General features: G+C 41.8%; 1 protein-coding gene across 1 annotated transcript in view; it reads left to right on the top strand.

The window, feature by feature from the left end:
• The window catches only part of LOC139530232 (calcium-dependent secretion activator 2-like), a 250,472-nt gene that overhangs the window by 219,589 nt on the left and 13,474 nt on the right, over positions 1-17,409 (top strand). Inside the window, exons 23-25 of the mRNA XM_071326441.1 lie at positions 12,900-12,974; positions 13,309-13,392; positions 13,502-13,534. Of these exons, the coding sequence (XP_071182542.1) occupies positions 12,900-12,974; positions 13,309-13,392; positions 13,502-13,534 (192 nt within the window). The remainder of the gene's footprint in view (positions 1-12,899; positions 12,975-13,308; positions 13,393-13,501; positions 13,535-17,409) is intronic.

Raw genomic sequence — 17,409 nt, 5'->3', positions numbered from 1 at the left:
CAACAGTATGATGCTGCCACCACCGGGCTTCACCGTAGAGATGGTGCAAGGTTTCCTCCAGAGTGACGCTTGGCATTCAGGCCAAAGAGTTCAATCTTGGTTTCATCATACCAGAGAATCTTGTTATTTATGTTCTGAGAGTCCTTTAGGTGCCTTTTTGCAAATTCCAAGTGGGATGTAATGTGCCTTTTAATGACAAGTGAATTCCGTCTGGCTGACTGGCTACCATAAATGCCTGATTGGTGGAGTGCTGCAGAGATGGTTGTCCTTCGCAAGGGTTCTCCCATCTCCACAGAGGAACTCTGGAGCTCTGTCAGAGTGACCATTGTGTTCTTGGTCACCTCCCTGACCAAGGCCCTTCTCCGCCGATTGCTCAGTTTGCCGGGCGGCCAGCTCTAGGAAGAGTCTTTGTGGTTCCAAGCTTCTTCCATTTAAGAATGATGAAGGCCACTTTGTTCTTGGGGACCTTTAACTCCGCAGAAATGTTTTGGTATCCTTCCCCAGATCTGTGCCTCGACACAATCCTGTCTCGGAGTTATACGGACAATTCCTTCAACCTCATGACTTGGTTTTTGCTCTGACATTAACTGACTACTGTGGGACCTTACATAGACAGGTGTGTGCCTTTCCAAATCATGTCCAATCAATTGAATTTACCACAGGTGGACTCCAATGAAGTTGTACAAACATCTCATGGATGATTCATGGAAACAGGATGCACTTGAGCTCAATTTCGAGTCTCTTAGCAATGGGTCTGAATATTTATGTAAATAAAGTATTTTTTGATTATATATTCTAAAAACCGGTTTTCTCTTTGTCATTAGGAGGCATTTTGTGTAGATTTATGTGGAAAAAAATGTAATTTAATCCATTTTAGAATAAGGCTGTTACTTAACAAAATGTGGAAAAAATCAAGGGGTCTGAATATTTTCAGAATGCACTGTACCTACACGAACGCTACAGTCACAAGACGCAGGCCTCCTTATTGTCCCTAGAATTTCTAAGCAAACAGCTGGAGGCAGGGCTTTCTCCTATAGAGCAACATTTTTATGGAATGGTCTGCCTATCCATGTGAGAGAAGCAGACTCGGTCTCAACTTTTAAGTCTTTGCTGAAGACTCATCTCTTCAGTAGGTCCTATGATTGAGTGTAGTCTGGCCCAGTGGTGCGAAGGTGAACGGCAAGGCAATTGAGAGACGAACCACCCTTGCTGTCTCTGCCTGGCTGGCTCCCCTCTCTCTTCTGGGATTCTCTGCCTGACCGGCTCCACTCTCCACTGGGATTCTCTGCCTCTGACCCTATTATGGGGGCTGAGTCACTCGCTTACTAGTGCTCTTCCATGCCGTCCCTAGGAGGGGTGCGTCACCTGAGTGGGTTGACCTTCCTGTCCGGTTTTGCTGTGGAGGAGATCTTTCGTAGGCTATTTTAAGCCTTGTCTTAGGGTAGTAAGTTGGTGGTCTGTTGATATCCCTCTAGTGGTTTGGGGGCTTTGCTTTGGCAAGTGGGTGGGGTTATATCCTGCCTGGTTGGCCCTGTCCGGGGGTATCATCGGACGGGGCCACAGTGTCCCCTGACCCACCCCTGTCTCAGCCTCCAGTACCTATGCTGCAATACTCTATGTGCCGGGGGGCTAGAGTCAGTCTGTTATATCTGGCGTAATTCTCCTGTCTTATCTGGTGTCCTGTGTGAATTTAAGTATGCTCCCTCTAATTCTTTCTCTTGCCCGCTCTCCCTCCCCTCCCGGAGGACCTGAGCCCTAAGATCATGCCTCAGGACTACCTGGCCTGATGACTCCTGGCTGTCCCCAGTCCACCTGGTCGTGCTGCTGCTCCAGTTTCAACTGTTCTGCCTGCGGCTATGGAACCCTGACCTGTTCACCGGACGTACTACCTTGTCCCGGACCTGGTGTTTTTCGACTCTCTCTCTCTACCACACCTGTTGTCTTGACCTCTGAATGCTTGGCTATGAAAAGCCAACTGACATTTATTCCTGAGGTACTGACTTGTTGCACCCTCTACAACCACTGTGATTATTATTTGACCCTGCTGGTCATCTATGAACGTTTGAACATCTTGAACAACAATCTGGTCTTAATGGCTATGTACTCTTATAATCTCCACCCTGCACAGCCAGAAGAGGACACCCCTCAGAGCCTGATTCCTCTCTAGGTTTCTTCCTAGGTTCCCGCCTTTCTAGGGAGTTTTTCCTAGCCGCCGTGCTTCTACATCTGCATTGCTTGCTGTTTGGGGTTTTAGGCTGGGCTTCTGTATAGCACTTTGTGACATCGGCTGATGTAAAAAGGGCTTCATAAATACATTTGATTGATTGATTTCAGTAACAGAACTTTTCAGTCAGAAATGGCTGAAATTATGTTGCCGGTTTAGCAACACGGACAGCGTGATAATCACTTTGATATTCTGTGGTGGTCGCTGCAGCAGGGAGGAGAGAGAGACAACGGGGGCTAGTCACAGTCACTCGCTTTTTTTTTAACACAGCGCAGCATGTCTTAGCCCAGCCTGGCACAATCAAATCAATTGCTGGTCATTTGTGTCTTAATTATTTTATCAAACAGTGTGCATAAAGCATCAGACAAGCTCAGTGAATATAGTTGATTTGATTAAAACACATAGGATGTGTCAATATATGGAAAATAACACGTTTTAACATTTTTTAAAAGACCAGAGGACTCTTGGTCGACGTAGATTTATGTTTTGTCGGGGACAGCCCTAATGGCAATTTGAATGCACTGAGATACCGTGGAGAGATCCTGAGGCCCATTGTTGTGCCATTCATCCGCCGCCATCACTTCATGTTTCAGCCTGAATCTGTACACAATTCCTGGAAGCTGAAAATGTCCCAGTTCTTCCATGGCCTGCATACCCACCAGACATGTCACCCATTGAGCATGTTTGGGATGCTCTGGATCTACGTGTACGATAGTGTGTCATGCATTCAGAAAGTATTCATACCCCTTGACTTTTTTCAACATTTTGTTATGTTACAGTCTAACCTCAAAATGGGTTACATTTATTTATTTTCTTACCCATCTACACACAATACCCCAATGACATTTTTTTGCAAATGTATTTAATATTAAATACAGAAATATCTAATTTACATAAGTATTCACACCCCTGAGTCAATACAAGTACTTGGGAGTATGGCTAGATGGTACACTGTCCTTCTCTCAGCACATATCAAAGCTGCAGGCTAAAGTTAAATCTAGACTTGGTTTCCTGTATTGTAATTGCTACTCTTTCACCCCAGCTGCCAAACTAATCCTGATTCAGATGACCATCCTTCCCATGCTAGATTATGGAGACATAATTAATAGATCGGAAGGTAAGGGTGCTCTCGAGCGGCTAGATGTTCTTTACCATTCGGCCATCAGATTTGCCACCAATGCTCCTTGTAGGACAAATCACTGCACTCTACACTCCTCTGTAAACTGGTCATCTCTGTATACCCGTCGTCCTTCTTTTCACTATGTCAATTAGGTTAGTATTGTGGAGTAACTACAATGTTGTTGATCCATCCTCTATTTTCTCGGTTTTCTCCTATGAAAGCCATTCAACTTGGATGCAGTGATCGCGATATAGTGCCTATAGCTAGGAAAGCCAAAGTTCCAAAAGCTGGGCCTAAAATAGTGCGTAAGATTTTGTTGTGACTCTTATGTGGATGATGTTAAAAATACTTGTTTTGATGGGATTTAATATGGAGCATTCAGACTATGCACTTGATGAATCTATGAAATTGCTTCTTCCAATTATTGATAAACATGTACCTGACTGGCTGACTTACTGCAAATTGAGAAATGATGTGACTAAACTCAACAAAAAGAAGAACTGTATTATGAAGCCAAGATCAATGATTTAAAGAATGATGGGAAAACTAGCAAACCTGGTTTCAAAAAACAGATAAAGCAACACCTCACTGCACAATGCCTCTCTCCTAATCGACCTAGATTTGTTGTGTGTATGTATTAATATGTAGGCTATCTGTGCAATTTCTAAATGTACAGTACCAATCAAAGGTTTGGACACACCTACTCATTCAATGGTTTTGATATAATAGACATTCATATGATTTATATGTTTAAGGTAATGGTAAGATAATGACTAAATGATTTATATGTTTAAGGTAATGTTAAGATAATGACTAAAAGTATTCCACCCTGCCACCCTGTATAATGTATGACATGTATTAGAATAATAAAACTATAATCTGATGATGTGTGTAGTTTTAGTCAGAATTAGAACAAGGACCTTTTGTTCCTTTTTAGTATGTAAGCAAGGTGCAAGTGGGAAACAAATGATAAGAGGAGCTATCGACGGACAAGCTGGACTACTGTGTTCCTTACAGGACATTCTGTCTCCACCAGTGGAGGGGAGAAACTGTTAGGCTTGCAGAAGATTATGAAACATGTTGCAGATTAAAGAAACAATGTATCTGTGTAGTGGGAAAACACTGACTGTCTGAGCAAGGCGAAAGTTAAGATTTGAACTTGTTTGTGTGTGTTATAAAGACTGTGTTGCATTTTTGATTTTAGAGCGCTCTCGTGAATAAACATTCTGACTATTGTAAGCTGGGACTCTTGTCTGTTTCATTCAACCAGAATCTTACAAACTCTGGGTTGCAGACTGAGTAGTTTAATTGAAGTTCAGTTTAAGAACATTGAGAACAAAATTCTCGTAACAGGTTTTTCTTTATTTGGACTATTTTCTACAAAACTATGAAATAACACATATGGAATCATGTAGTATCCAAAAAAGTGTTAAACAAATCAAAATATATTTTATATGACAGCTTTGCACACTCTTGGCATTCTCTCAACCAGCTTTGTGAGGAATGTTTTTCCAACAGTCTTGAAGCAGTTCCCACATATGCTGAGCACTTGTTGGTTGCTTTTCCTTCACTCTGCGGTCCAACTCATCCCAAACCATCTCAATTGGGTTGAAGTCGGGGAATTGTGGAGGCCAGGTCATCTGATGCAGCACTCTATCGCAGCACTCCATCACTCTCCTTCTTGGTCAAATAGCCCTTACATACCCTGGAGGTGTGTTGTGTCATTATCCTGTTGAAAAACAAATGATAGTCCCACTAAGCGCAAACCAGATGGGATGTCATATTGCTGCAGAATGCTTTGGTAGCCATGCTGGTTAAGTGTGCCTTGAATTCTAAATAAATCTCTGACAGTTTCACCAGCAAAGCACCCCCACACCATCACACCTACTCCTCCATGCTTCACGGTGGGAACCACACATGCGGAGATCATCCGTTCACCAACTCTGCATCTCACAAAGACACAGTGGTTGGAACCAAAAATATATAAAAAAATTGGACTCATCAGACCAAAGCACAGATTTACAACAGTCTCATGTCCATGGCTCGTGTTCCTTGGCCAAAGCAAGTCTCTTCTACTTATTGGTGTCCTTTAAGTAGTGTTTTTTTTTTGCTGCAATTCGACCATGAAGGCCTGATTCACGCAGTCTCATCTGAACAGTTGATTTTGAGATGTGTCTGTTACTTGTGAGGCATGTATTTGGGCTGGAATTTCTGAGGCTGCTAACTCTAATGAACTTATCCTCTGCAGCAGAGGTAACTCTGGGTCCTCATGAGAACCAATGTCATTATAGCACTTGATGGTTTTTGCGACTGCACTTGAAGAAACTTTCAAAGTTCTTGAAATATTCCGGATTGACTGGCCTTCATTTCTTAAAGTAATGATGGACTGTCATTTCTCTTAGCTTTTTTTTAGCTGTTCTTGCCATAATATGGACTTGGTCTTTTACCAAATAGGGCTATCTTGGCTCAAACGCATTAAGAAGGAAAGAAAGTACACAAATTAACTTTTAAGATGGCACATCTGTTAACTTCTTCAGGCTGCAAGCCCGACATCGGGATCAATATGACAACAGCCTGTCCAAGTGCAGAGCGCGAAATTCAAAATCTATTTTTGTAAAATATTTAACTTTCACACATTAACAAGTCCAATACAGCATTTGAAAGATAAACATCTTGTCAATCCAGCCAACATGTCCGATTTTTTAAATGTTTTACAGAGAAAACACCACATATATTTATGTTAGGTCACCACCAAATAAAAAAAGACAGAAAGACATTTTTCACAGCACAAGTAGGCTGCATTTAGCATGCACAAGCCAACCTAACTAACCTAGAACCAACCTAAATAACCTAGAAAAAACTACCTCAGATGACAGTCCTATAACATGTTACACAATAAATCTATGTTTTGTTCAAAAAAAATGCATATTTTAGCTATAAATCAGTTTTACATTACTGCTACCATCATAGTTACAGTAAGAAATCGCACGGGAGTAGCCAGAGAAAATACAGACACCAACGTCAACTACCTTATTACACTTCAGAAAACATTTCAGAGAAATATATGGTGGATAGCTAATGAAAGAGAAAGATCTTGTGAATACAGACAATATTTCAGATTCTTTAAATGTTTTACAGCGAAAACACCACATATATTCATGTTAGCTCACCACCAAATACAAAAAGAGAGACACTTATTTTTCACAGCACCGGTAGCATGCAGCTAGCATGCAGCTAGCATGCAAAGCCAACCTAACTAACCTAGAACTAACCTAAATAACCTAGAAAAAACTCCCTCAGATGACAGTCCTATAACATGTTACACAATAAATCTATGTTTTGTTCAAAAAAAATGCATATTTTAGCTATAAATCAGTTTTACATTACTGCTACCATCATAGCTACAGTAAGAAATCGCACGGCAGTAGCCAGAGAAAACAGACACCAACGTCTACTTCTAATTTCACATCAGAAAAGATTTCAGAAAAATATATGGTGGATAGCTAATGAAAGAGAAAGATCTTGTGAATACAGACAATATTTCCGATTTCTGAAGTGTTTTACAGCGAAAACACAATATATCGTTATATTAGCTTACTACAATAGCTAGCACACAGCAGCATTGATTCTAGTCAAACGCTAGCGATAGCACAGTTCGACAGATATATGAAAAAGCATCCCAAATTGGGTCCTTATCTTTGTTGATTTTCCATCAGAATGTTCTCCAAAGGGTCCTTTGTTCAGAACCGTGTTCATTTGGACCTAGAACGAACGATGTCCCTGTTGAATTAGCATGACACACTGGCCATGCCATGCTAACCTCTCCGTCTTGACAAAATTCTTGCGTCGCATCACGTCTAAAGTCCAGAATAAATTTCAATAATATAATTAAAGTATATTGAAAAAACATACTTTAGGATGATTTTGTGACATGTATCAAAGAAAATCGAAGCTGGAGGTCATATTCACCTATAACGAGTGTTTTCCAGGAGCGCGGTCCAGTTCCTACTTCGCGCCCAGAAAAAATTATAAAGTGCGCACTTATCACTCAAAGAGGTTCCTTTCAGTCCCTGACAGAGATAATCAAGTCCTTTTTTCTCTCACTTCCGCATGACAACCAGGGGAAGATGTGTGACGTGTTTGTACAGTCCCAAGTGCCAAGGCCTTTTATAGAGAGTATCTTGAAGAGAGACATAGCTTCTTGGAAAATTCACTTTTTCCAGAAAATGGGCTGTAAAAAGAGTTATGTTTCACTTAGAGAAATAATTAAACCTGTTTTAGAAACTAGAAGGTGTTTTATATCCAAAGGTAATAAATAATATGCATATTGTACGAGCAAGAATTGAGTACGAGGCCGTTTGAAATGGGCACCTTTTTTCTGGCTACTCAATAATTTCCCTTGCAGCCATAAGAGGTTAATGGTTGAGAGAATGCCAAGAGTGTGCAAAGCTGTCATCAAGGCAAAGGGTACCTACTTTGAAGAATCTCAAATATATTTGTTTAACACTTTTTTGGTTATTACATGATTCCATGTGTGTTATTTCATAGTTTTGATGTCTTCACTATTATTCTACAATGTAGAAAATAGTTTAATAAAAGAAAAACCCTGGAATAAGTAGATTTGTCCAAACTTTTGACTGGTACTGTATGTAGTTCTGTCCTTGAACTGTTCTTGTCTATTAATGTTCTGTAATATGTCTTGTTTCATGTTTGGTGTGGACTCGAGGAAGAGTAGCTGCTGCTTTCGTAACAGCTAATGGGGTTCCTAATAAAATACCAGATACCAAAACTCATCTGTTGGCCTCATGGTGAAATCCCTTCGCGGTTTCCTTCCTCTCCAGTAACTGAGTTTGGAAGGACGCCTGTATCTTTGTAGTGACTGGGTGTATTAATACACCATCCAAAGTGTAATTAATAACTTCACCATGCATGAGAGAGAGAGAAACACACAGCTGCATGTGAGCTCTCACATTTTTCAACATGTTTTTTACAAAAGGATAGATTTGGAGTAAAACTTAAACTTAAGATTTTTCGGCAGGGACATATGCAGGATGCTACCCTCCACAGCATAGCCTTCACTCCAGATCAAAACTCCAAACTTATAACCTAATTTTGGCCAAAATTACCTGGAGCGATTACTGCTACCAAGGATTCCTTTTTCCAATATATACAGAGGGTGCTCTAGCAAACAAACAGCAGAGACCTGAGGACACCATCCAACCTGGAACTGAGTGAGTAGTGTTTGGTCTGATGCTATTTTGAAATCCAAGAATAAAAATAAAGTGCATTACAATTAAATATTTTCCTTTATGGGGACTGCATGCTGAGTTAAGGCTGCTATGCTTGCTAGGACAGACCAGATACAACTTCAATTAGCACGGAGGTGTGAAGTGAGATGTGGCGAGGCCTTTGGGCCCAACAAGTGGCAGGGGTCTTTGAAGCCCCCTTTGGATGGTCTTTGAACAGGGCTTCAGAGGCATTTTCTATAAGAAATATGCCTCCAGAAATAAAAGCTTCTCCCGAGTGGGTGTGACACCTACTCCTGTTGCCTGCTGCACAGGCTTCTTGGATTCCACTTGGCGATCTGTTCACCGTCTGCCCTGGCCTGTCTCCCCCTGTCTGGTACAGGTACCCTCACCACACTCCCCCTCTCTCCCGAGCTTTCACTTGCCTCCAGCACACACGCACTGTTGGGGCGAGTGACTCTGAACTTACAATAGCTAGCCCCAAGTCGTTATATACAGTTGAAGTCGGAAGTTTACATACACTTAGATTGGAGTCATTAAAACTCGTTTTTCAACCACTCCACAAATTTCTTGTTAACAAACTATAGTTTTGGCATGTCGGTTAGGACATCTACTTTGTGCATGACACAAGTAATTTTTCCAACAATTGTTTACATACAGTGAATTATAAGTGAAATAATCTGTATCACAATTCCAGTGGGTCAGAGGTTTACATACACTAAGTTGACTGTGCCTTTAAACAGCTTGGAAAAATCCAGAAAATGATGTCATTGCTTTAGAAGCTTCTGATAGGCCAATTGACATCATTTGAGTCAATTGGAGGTGTACCTGTGGATGTATTTCAAGGCTTACCTTCAAACTCAGTGCCTCTTTGCTTGACATCATAGGAAAATCCAAATAAATCAGCCAAGACCTCAGAAAAAAGATTGTAGACCTCCACAAGTCTGGTTCATCCTTGGGAGCAATTTCTAAATGCCTGAAGGTAGCACATTCATCTGTAAAAACAATAGTACGCAAGTATAAACACCATGGGACCACGCAGCCATCATACCGCTCAGGAAGAAGATGTGTTTTGTCTGCTAGAGATGAACGCACTTTGGTGAAAAAATTGCAAATCAATCCCAGAACAACAGCAAAGGACCTTGTGAAGATGCTGGAGGAAACAGGTACAAAAGTATCTATATCCACAGTAAAACGAGTCCTATATCAACATAACCTGAAGGGCCGCTCAGCAAGGAAGAAGTAAACTGCTCCAAAACCGGCATAAAAAAGCCAGTCTACGGTTTGCAACTGCACATGGGGACAAAGATCGTACTTTTTGTCCTCTGGTCTGATGAAACAAGAACAGAACTGTTTGGCCATAATGACCATCATTATGTTTGGAGGAAAAAGGGGGAGACTTGCAAGCCGAAGAACACCATACCAACCGTGAAGCACGGAGGTGGCAGCATCATGTTGTGGGAGTGCTTTGCTGCAGGAGGGACTGGTGCACTTCACAAAATAGATGGCATCACGAGGATGGAAAATTATGTGTATATATCGAAGCAACATCTCAAGACATCAGTCAGGAAGTTAAAGCTTGGTCACAAATGGGTCTTCCAAATGGACAATGACCCCAAGCATACTTCCAAAGTTGTGGCAAAATGGTTTAAGGACAACAAAGTCAAGGAATTAAAGTGGCCATCACAAAGCCCTGACCTCAATCCTATAGAAAATTTGTTGGCAGAACTGAAAAAGTGTGTGCGAGTAAGGAGGCCTACAAACCTGTCTCAGTTACACCAGCTCTGTCAGGAGGAATGGGTCAAAATTCACCCAATTTATTGTGGGAAGTTTGTGGAAGGCTACCCAAAACGTTTCACCCAAGTTAAACAATTTAAAGGCAATGCTACCAAATACTATTTGAGTGCATGTAAACTTCTGAACCACTGGGAATGTGATGAAAGAAATCATTCTCTCTACTATTATTCTGACATTTCACATTCTTAAAATAAAGTGGTGATCCTAACTGACCTAAAACGGAATTTTAAGTTGGATTAAATGCTAAGGTGTATGTAAACTTCCGACTTGAACTGTATCTTTTTTATGAAAGTTACTCTAGAGTCAATGTTTTCATCAACAACAAAGAAATCTGCGAAAACTAGATGTTTTAGGCTTTGTGAATGGAAATGAATGGAAATCTAATTAGCATAATAAGAAAATCCCAATCATCTGTTTAAGCTATAGATTAGTTTTTTTCAATGGGCTGCATCACAATCTGCTGTCTGCGTATGCGGTGGAAGGTGGCCAAGCTATAGCAATGTTTATCAGACCATGAGACATCCCAAAAATCGTTCTTCTTACGAAAACGTCTGTAGCGTCCGATCAGTTTGGGCTACACACTAATATGACGCTCTATGGAAAGGTGAGACTCTCAAGAACACGTACATGTCGGACTCGTCTGAAGACCGGGACCCGTTTTAATAAATTATGGAAGTACAGTATATATGGAAGTAGTTTCGTGCAAAAAAAGAGGTTAAATATGGGTGAAGAATCAATTAATTAAAATTCCTGAAAGAAATCTCATATAAAATCTTACATCTCCCAGATTTAGGACAAACACTTTAAAACAGACTTCCTTTTGATTTGTTTTTGACTATCTGTTTTCCCATGTATGAATCTGTTATTCAATGTGTTTCTATGGGCTAAAAGCAGTAAGGCCAAATTCAATGTTTCATCAAATAATATTTTTTATATATGTTTTTAGAACTAAAGCGATCCTAAAATTCATAATCAAATAGATAAATGATGTAGCTTTGTAGAACCCCCCCCACACACACACACATTTAAGTTCCCTCTGATCCTTGTAAATGCATTAAGCAATTTGTCTAACTTCTGACTTGTCTCAAAGGGACCTCAATGTGAACTACATCCTAACATTCTGTTGCACATTCACCAGAGAATGTCTTTGGGTATAGCAGTCTGTGCCAGAGTGCTCGCTTTTGATCGACACAAAAGAGATCCTGGCATTTCAGATGCTTGTGCATTGAATGGTGTCTGCCATTGCCTGCTTCATCATACTTCCTATTCAAACCACTGAATGGAGGAGTCGTCATCAACTTTTACGAGACCAAATATTTCCTCCTTTGTGATTTTCCAATTAATCATTCCCCAGCGTATAATCGAATATCTTCATCAAAAGCATCTCTGCAAATTAGGACTGTCTTGCTGTATACCAATTTATCCCCAGGATTGTTATGTCTAAGGGATGATCAGCTGTTGACTATGTGGTCGTTGGTATTGTTATTGGAATGAGGCACTTGCATTTGAAAATGACAGTTGGGCCTTGGAAGAAAAAAAACTGGCTGAAGTGACTCTTAGTGGTCTGCTACCAGATAAATGTTTTTAAAATAAATTATTGTTCTTTTGGGTGTGGCAAAAACCTCACAATTTAATATTCTTTAATGTGAAGAAGGACCTCACAATTAGGCCCCCTCTGTAAAATAGAAAGAAAACACAGCAATGTTAATTGAGGTAAAAAGTCCTTAAGATTCGCTTGAAATTCAGTTTATGAAAGAAGCTGCCATTTCATGGGATGGAGAAAAAGGTGAAAAGAAAATTAGGGCTGCCGATAGTGACCTCCAGACCCTCAATTTGTCACTGATCTGCGGGCTTTGTTGATTGAAATTTTTAATTTGGGTGTTCTTTAGACGCACCGTGAAAGGGCATTGTCGCTAAGAGATGAACTCTCTGGCTGCTGTGCGAGCGTCGAAGGCAGCCAGCCATTCAACGCTGCAAATGGAGGTTCTCCCTCCCTCTTCTCTCCACCGTCTCCCTCCATCTCTCTCTTTCTCACTCTTTTCTATCAATACCTCTTTCTGGCTGCGCCATTGGTTTTTTGGGGAGGGGAAAAAAGTCCCATGAATATGGGGGTTATGAGACATGAAATGGCGGATTAATTGAATCTAGTGAGAGTCTTTGGTCCCCGCAGCTGGACCGGTGCTTTAGAGAAACACAAGGCTGCTCTAATTGTGGGGAAGCACAAAAAGTATCCTTCGAATTCCTTTGCCTTCCAACGAGAGCGGGAATGCCATTCAGCAACATAATGGCCCTATTAGCTGCTTAACTCAGCGGCGCTACATGGGAAGATTTTCTCTGCTGAATGTTTGGGGTGGGGAGGCGGGGTAGAGAGAAGGAGAGAGAGTGTGGTCGTCCATGCGTGCCTTGTGTGTTTGTGCGTGCGTGACAGGATGAAGGAATCATTTTCACCTTATCTCCCTCATAGATTTGTAAAATGCTTGTTTGTTTGTTTGTTTCCTTGCCATCTTCTCAGCAACAGTATCATTCGAAAATCGACGACCTGATCGATGACACGTTTAAAGACATGATTTCCTCCCTGGTCTCAAAGGTACAGTATGTTACTGCACATCCTCCACAGGCTCAATGACACCATCCTCCCTATAGATGCAGTATATGTCAGCCCACCTCAAATCAAATGTCCATTTTGCTAAGAATCACTATCATTCCTTCTCTTCTTCTCTTCTTCTCCCTTACCCAGTTTTATTACACCTGCTTTTTATTTTCATATTCTATGCAAAATATGATAGAATATGTTCTAATCAAACGATGACAGGAACACATAGATCATTTGAACAGGAGAAAGTCATTCAGGCTGTGCACTCATACCCCATATTCCTTTACAAATGGCAAACTAACATGTCTGATTGTCTTCTGCCCTGGAGTTTGCTGGACCTCTAGACACCGTTCTCTCCAAGCTCTCCAGATATGACGAAGGGACATTATTTTCTTCGATCTTCTCTTTCACGGTAAGTAGCAGCGCTTTCAGTGCATTTAGTGCTAACAAAAGCCAAGTTTTATTTGTTGCAACCAAATCTGCTCAGTTGAACTTTTTTGTGTCTTTCCTTTGCCTCGAAGGTGAAAGCGGCTGCCAAGTATGTGGATGTGCCAGTGAGTATTGTTTCTCCTTCGTTTCTAAAGATGTCTTACTTTCTCATATGAACCTGTTTGCACAATTTATTACTGTCTAAAAGAAACATCGCTCGGAGCTGGCATTGAGTGGGATCATATTGTTCAAGATTTTTTCATCAAACGCTGATGTTAAACGTGGGTGAAATATTTTAACATTTCACCTCGTACCACCATGGTGTGTCAGAGCGTTCAAAGTTGAGGCGGGGTGCGGGGCTAATTATTGGCACAGTTGTCTAATGAAAACTTTTTGGAGCGATTCGCCAAGGTGTCAGTCATGGGCGGTCACCACACGCCACAGCAACACTAATGAGTGACAGCGCCATGGCAGGGAGCAGGAGCTCTATATCAGCAGACAGAAAGATGACAAACAGCGATGAGGAAAGGCCTCCAATTACCAAAAGAGAGACGCAACAACACATACTGAAGGACATGCACATTACGCCTACTCTCCATTGGTCAGGGATTGTAAAGTTAAAGTAGAATGTTGAGGTAGGTTGTTCAAATTTGGGCCAGGTTGTCATTACTTACTGCAGTCAAATGACCTAGTGGCCTCATGGGTGGAATGCAGGGGAGGCTGGTGGGAGGAGCTATAGGAGGACAGGCTCATTGTAATGGATGGAATAGAATAAATGGAACAGAGTCAAAGATGTGGTTTCCATATGTTTGCTGTGTTTGACACCTTTCCATGAATTACATTCTAGCCATTACAATGAGCCCGTCCTGCTATGGCTTACAAAAAAAGACATTTGTACCATGTCAGATATAGAGTGAATATGTATTATATATATATATAAAACAGAAGACTGAAATATAACAAAACCGTTTGACATAGAAACACCAGATTTCCGTCAGGGTTTTTGAAATAATGTTTATTAATTACAAAATTTGAAAAATATTAATAACATTCCACCAGCGGCGGCTGGTGTTAACCATGTGTGTGAGGTGTATACTTTTGTTTCAAAGTAGATTTATTTAAGACTACCAAGAAAAACACTCTGTGTGACCCTGATTTAGCCTGCTGCAGTACAAGGTTAATTGTGACATACTCTTGTTCTTAAGCCATCAAAAGCTTTGTCCTGTTCAAGATTCAGTCCATTCACCATCGTGGGCTGAGTTTAGTTCTGTTTCGGTCCACAAATCCTACTCTTAACCCAAAGCAAGAGGTGGTTTCTCTATATCATAACCAAGCTCTTTTCAGAATCCATGAGTAGAGCCTTGGCCATTAGTTTGTAAAAGTCTGTAAACTTTTGATAAAGACAGCCAAGCTAGAGCCTCGCAAAAGCCTTTTGCCAAACCTTTGTGGTTCTCTTCAGTCCTCCCCCTCCCGCCTGTCCTTGACTCAGCAAATCCCACGTGTCCTATTGGCACTTTTTCCCAGAGCTCTGAGCCTGTCAAATCTCCTCTCCTCCTCCTCCCTTCACCTGAAATTAGAATGTAACCTCCACCTTGCGCTTTTGTGTGGAGGGAACCGAAAGCTGCTACGCCCCGGTTACAGGTGGGCTAAAGAGAAGAGGAGGGTTGTGTCGCTGGGGCCTTTAGCAGGAAACTCTTTTCGGTCCCTCCCTTTTTTGTGAAGACTGCTGTTCAAGGGCCTCGTGTTGGCAGTGCACCCTACTGGTTCACACACATGCACACGCGCGCACACACACACACACACACACACACACACACACACACACACACACACACACACACACACACACACACACACACACACACACACACACACCCAACTGCACCTGGGGGAAACCGAACCAGGGTAGGAAACCGAACTGGCAGTGTATAATTAACAGCAACACATTTTGTCCCCTCTCTCTCTCTCTCTTTTGTCTCCACAGCTCCCAGCGCTTATCCCCATCAGGTTAACCGGGCTGCCTCGCCCTAACTGTACACCTCTCATTCAGCCACCACTTGGCCTGGCTCCACATTCCCTCTCCTCCTTCACCCTCTGTCTATCTCCACCACCTCCACCACACACGCATTTCTCTTTCTCCTTCCCTTTGACATGATGCCATTTCACACTGGATTGTTGACGGTCTGGAACAGCCTGTGTGTGTGTGCGGGTATGTGTCTGGCGTGTTTGGCTACAAGTCAAGTACAGAACTAAAGTTTATTTCTTTGAAAGAGGGCAGAGCGTGACAGAGGGCGACCGGTGTGTATTTTGTGCGAGGCCCCAATCTGGACTGTAGCAGTGTTGGAACCTGGCCTCTGTCTGTATCTCTACCATGCTTCCCTGTCACACTGCTTTGTCACCTTGTCACAGAGGGAGAGAAGGAGAGAGCTACTGAAAGAGATGGAAAGGGGGATAGAAAGAGAGGAATAGAGAGGGCCCTGCCTTGGGGGTGTGAGGTGGGGCAGTGGGGGGGCAGTGATATACTCCCAATAATCCTGATACACACACTCACACACACAGCCCCACACCTGTCCAATTCACACTGTCACTCATTGCAGCGCAGGAAGTGGCGGATTTAACATCTCCACCCACTGGATTACAGTTTTTTGACAGCCCTGTCAATCATCATCATGCCCAACCACCCCCCCACCCCCTCTGACCTCACATCTCACCCTCCTCACCCTTATTGTACTTTAGCCCCTGTGACACTGAAGTACAGCTCATCAAAGGTCCATATGATTTACTGTGAATTGAATGTAACCTTCGATTAAATACATTCATGTCACTTTGTATTACATCCTTTTTATAGTATGAAATACATTTCTTTGTGAGAAACATATTTCTATGCTTTATATTGGATGCCCTATTTTATGAATTTAGGAACAGCATGGATCACAAAGGAAAATGTGATCTATAAAGAAGCTCTACTCATTGTTTAAGGTTTTTATTTAAGTGAAATGTGTTTTATAGAGGAAATGTAGGGATATTTTGAGGGGAATATGAGTATATGGATTTGAGAGTCAATCAGTATTTATTTTTAACACATTTTAGGATGGCTGTTTTGCTGCTAGGCAACTGAAAATAAGCCATTCAGTCAAGCAACAAATATCTATTTGGATGCATGAGCAGAGGTGAGTCCTCAGCACCATCTACTATTGTGTGCCTCAGGTTTTCCTCTCCAGCGTCTTCTTTATCCAACTAAGCGGCAAAATCACATAAATGATGGTAGCTGCAAACACATTTGTGGTCGGTTCGATCCTTTTTAAGGGACCATTTATCGTTTAAAAACGATTTAAACCAAAAACAATGGACCCCAGTTATATGACAATGAATGAACAACATCTTTGTTTGAAATATACAGGATATTATGATGCTTTGCTGGGTTGAATGTAGTTGTATTTGTACAGGGTTTGATTTAAGTTTTTATCGATGTTGGGTCACATACATCGTGTGGCTCAGTTGGTAGAGCATGGCACTTGCAACGCCAGAGTTGTGTGTTCGATTCCCACTGGGGACCAATTGGAAAAAGTATGGAAATTGTATGTACTCACTACTGTAAGTCGCTCTGACACATCAGGGTCATCCCTGTCACGTCAGAATCGCCTCTGTCACGGCAAAGCTGACTGGGTAGAGTTGGCCCCTGTTGACTTGCTCCCAGCTCTAATGACTACCTCAACCTAAGGTAATGACACACACACAGAGGCTACCCCACTTGGTCAGTTACCCACCTTCCGCTTCGGTTGCCACAATTACAGTTGGTAATCACAGTCTTCTCTTCCATCTCTGTTGAAGAACATCAGTCAAAGGGGTTTTCTGTGCTCAGGTTTTTATTTTATTTGCACATACAGAAGCTCCTTTTCCACAGGGGAGTTGGCGTGTTGTGTTCAGCACTGTAGCAGGACAGCAGGCCCCGGGGGCTATCTAAGGCCCTGAGAAGCGGGTGTGAAAGATGTCAAAGCAA

Source organism: Salvelinus alpinus, chromosome 9, assembly GCF_045679555.1.
Source record: "Salvelinus alpinus chromosome 9, SLU_Salpinus.1, whole genome shotgun sequence".
Lineage (NCBI taxonomy): Eukaryota > Metazoa > Chordata > Actinopteri > Salmoniformes > Salmonidae > Salvelinus > Salvelinus alpinus.
This window is presented reverse-complemented; position numbering and strand designations above follow the sequence as displayed.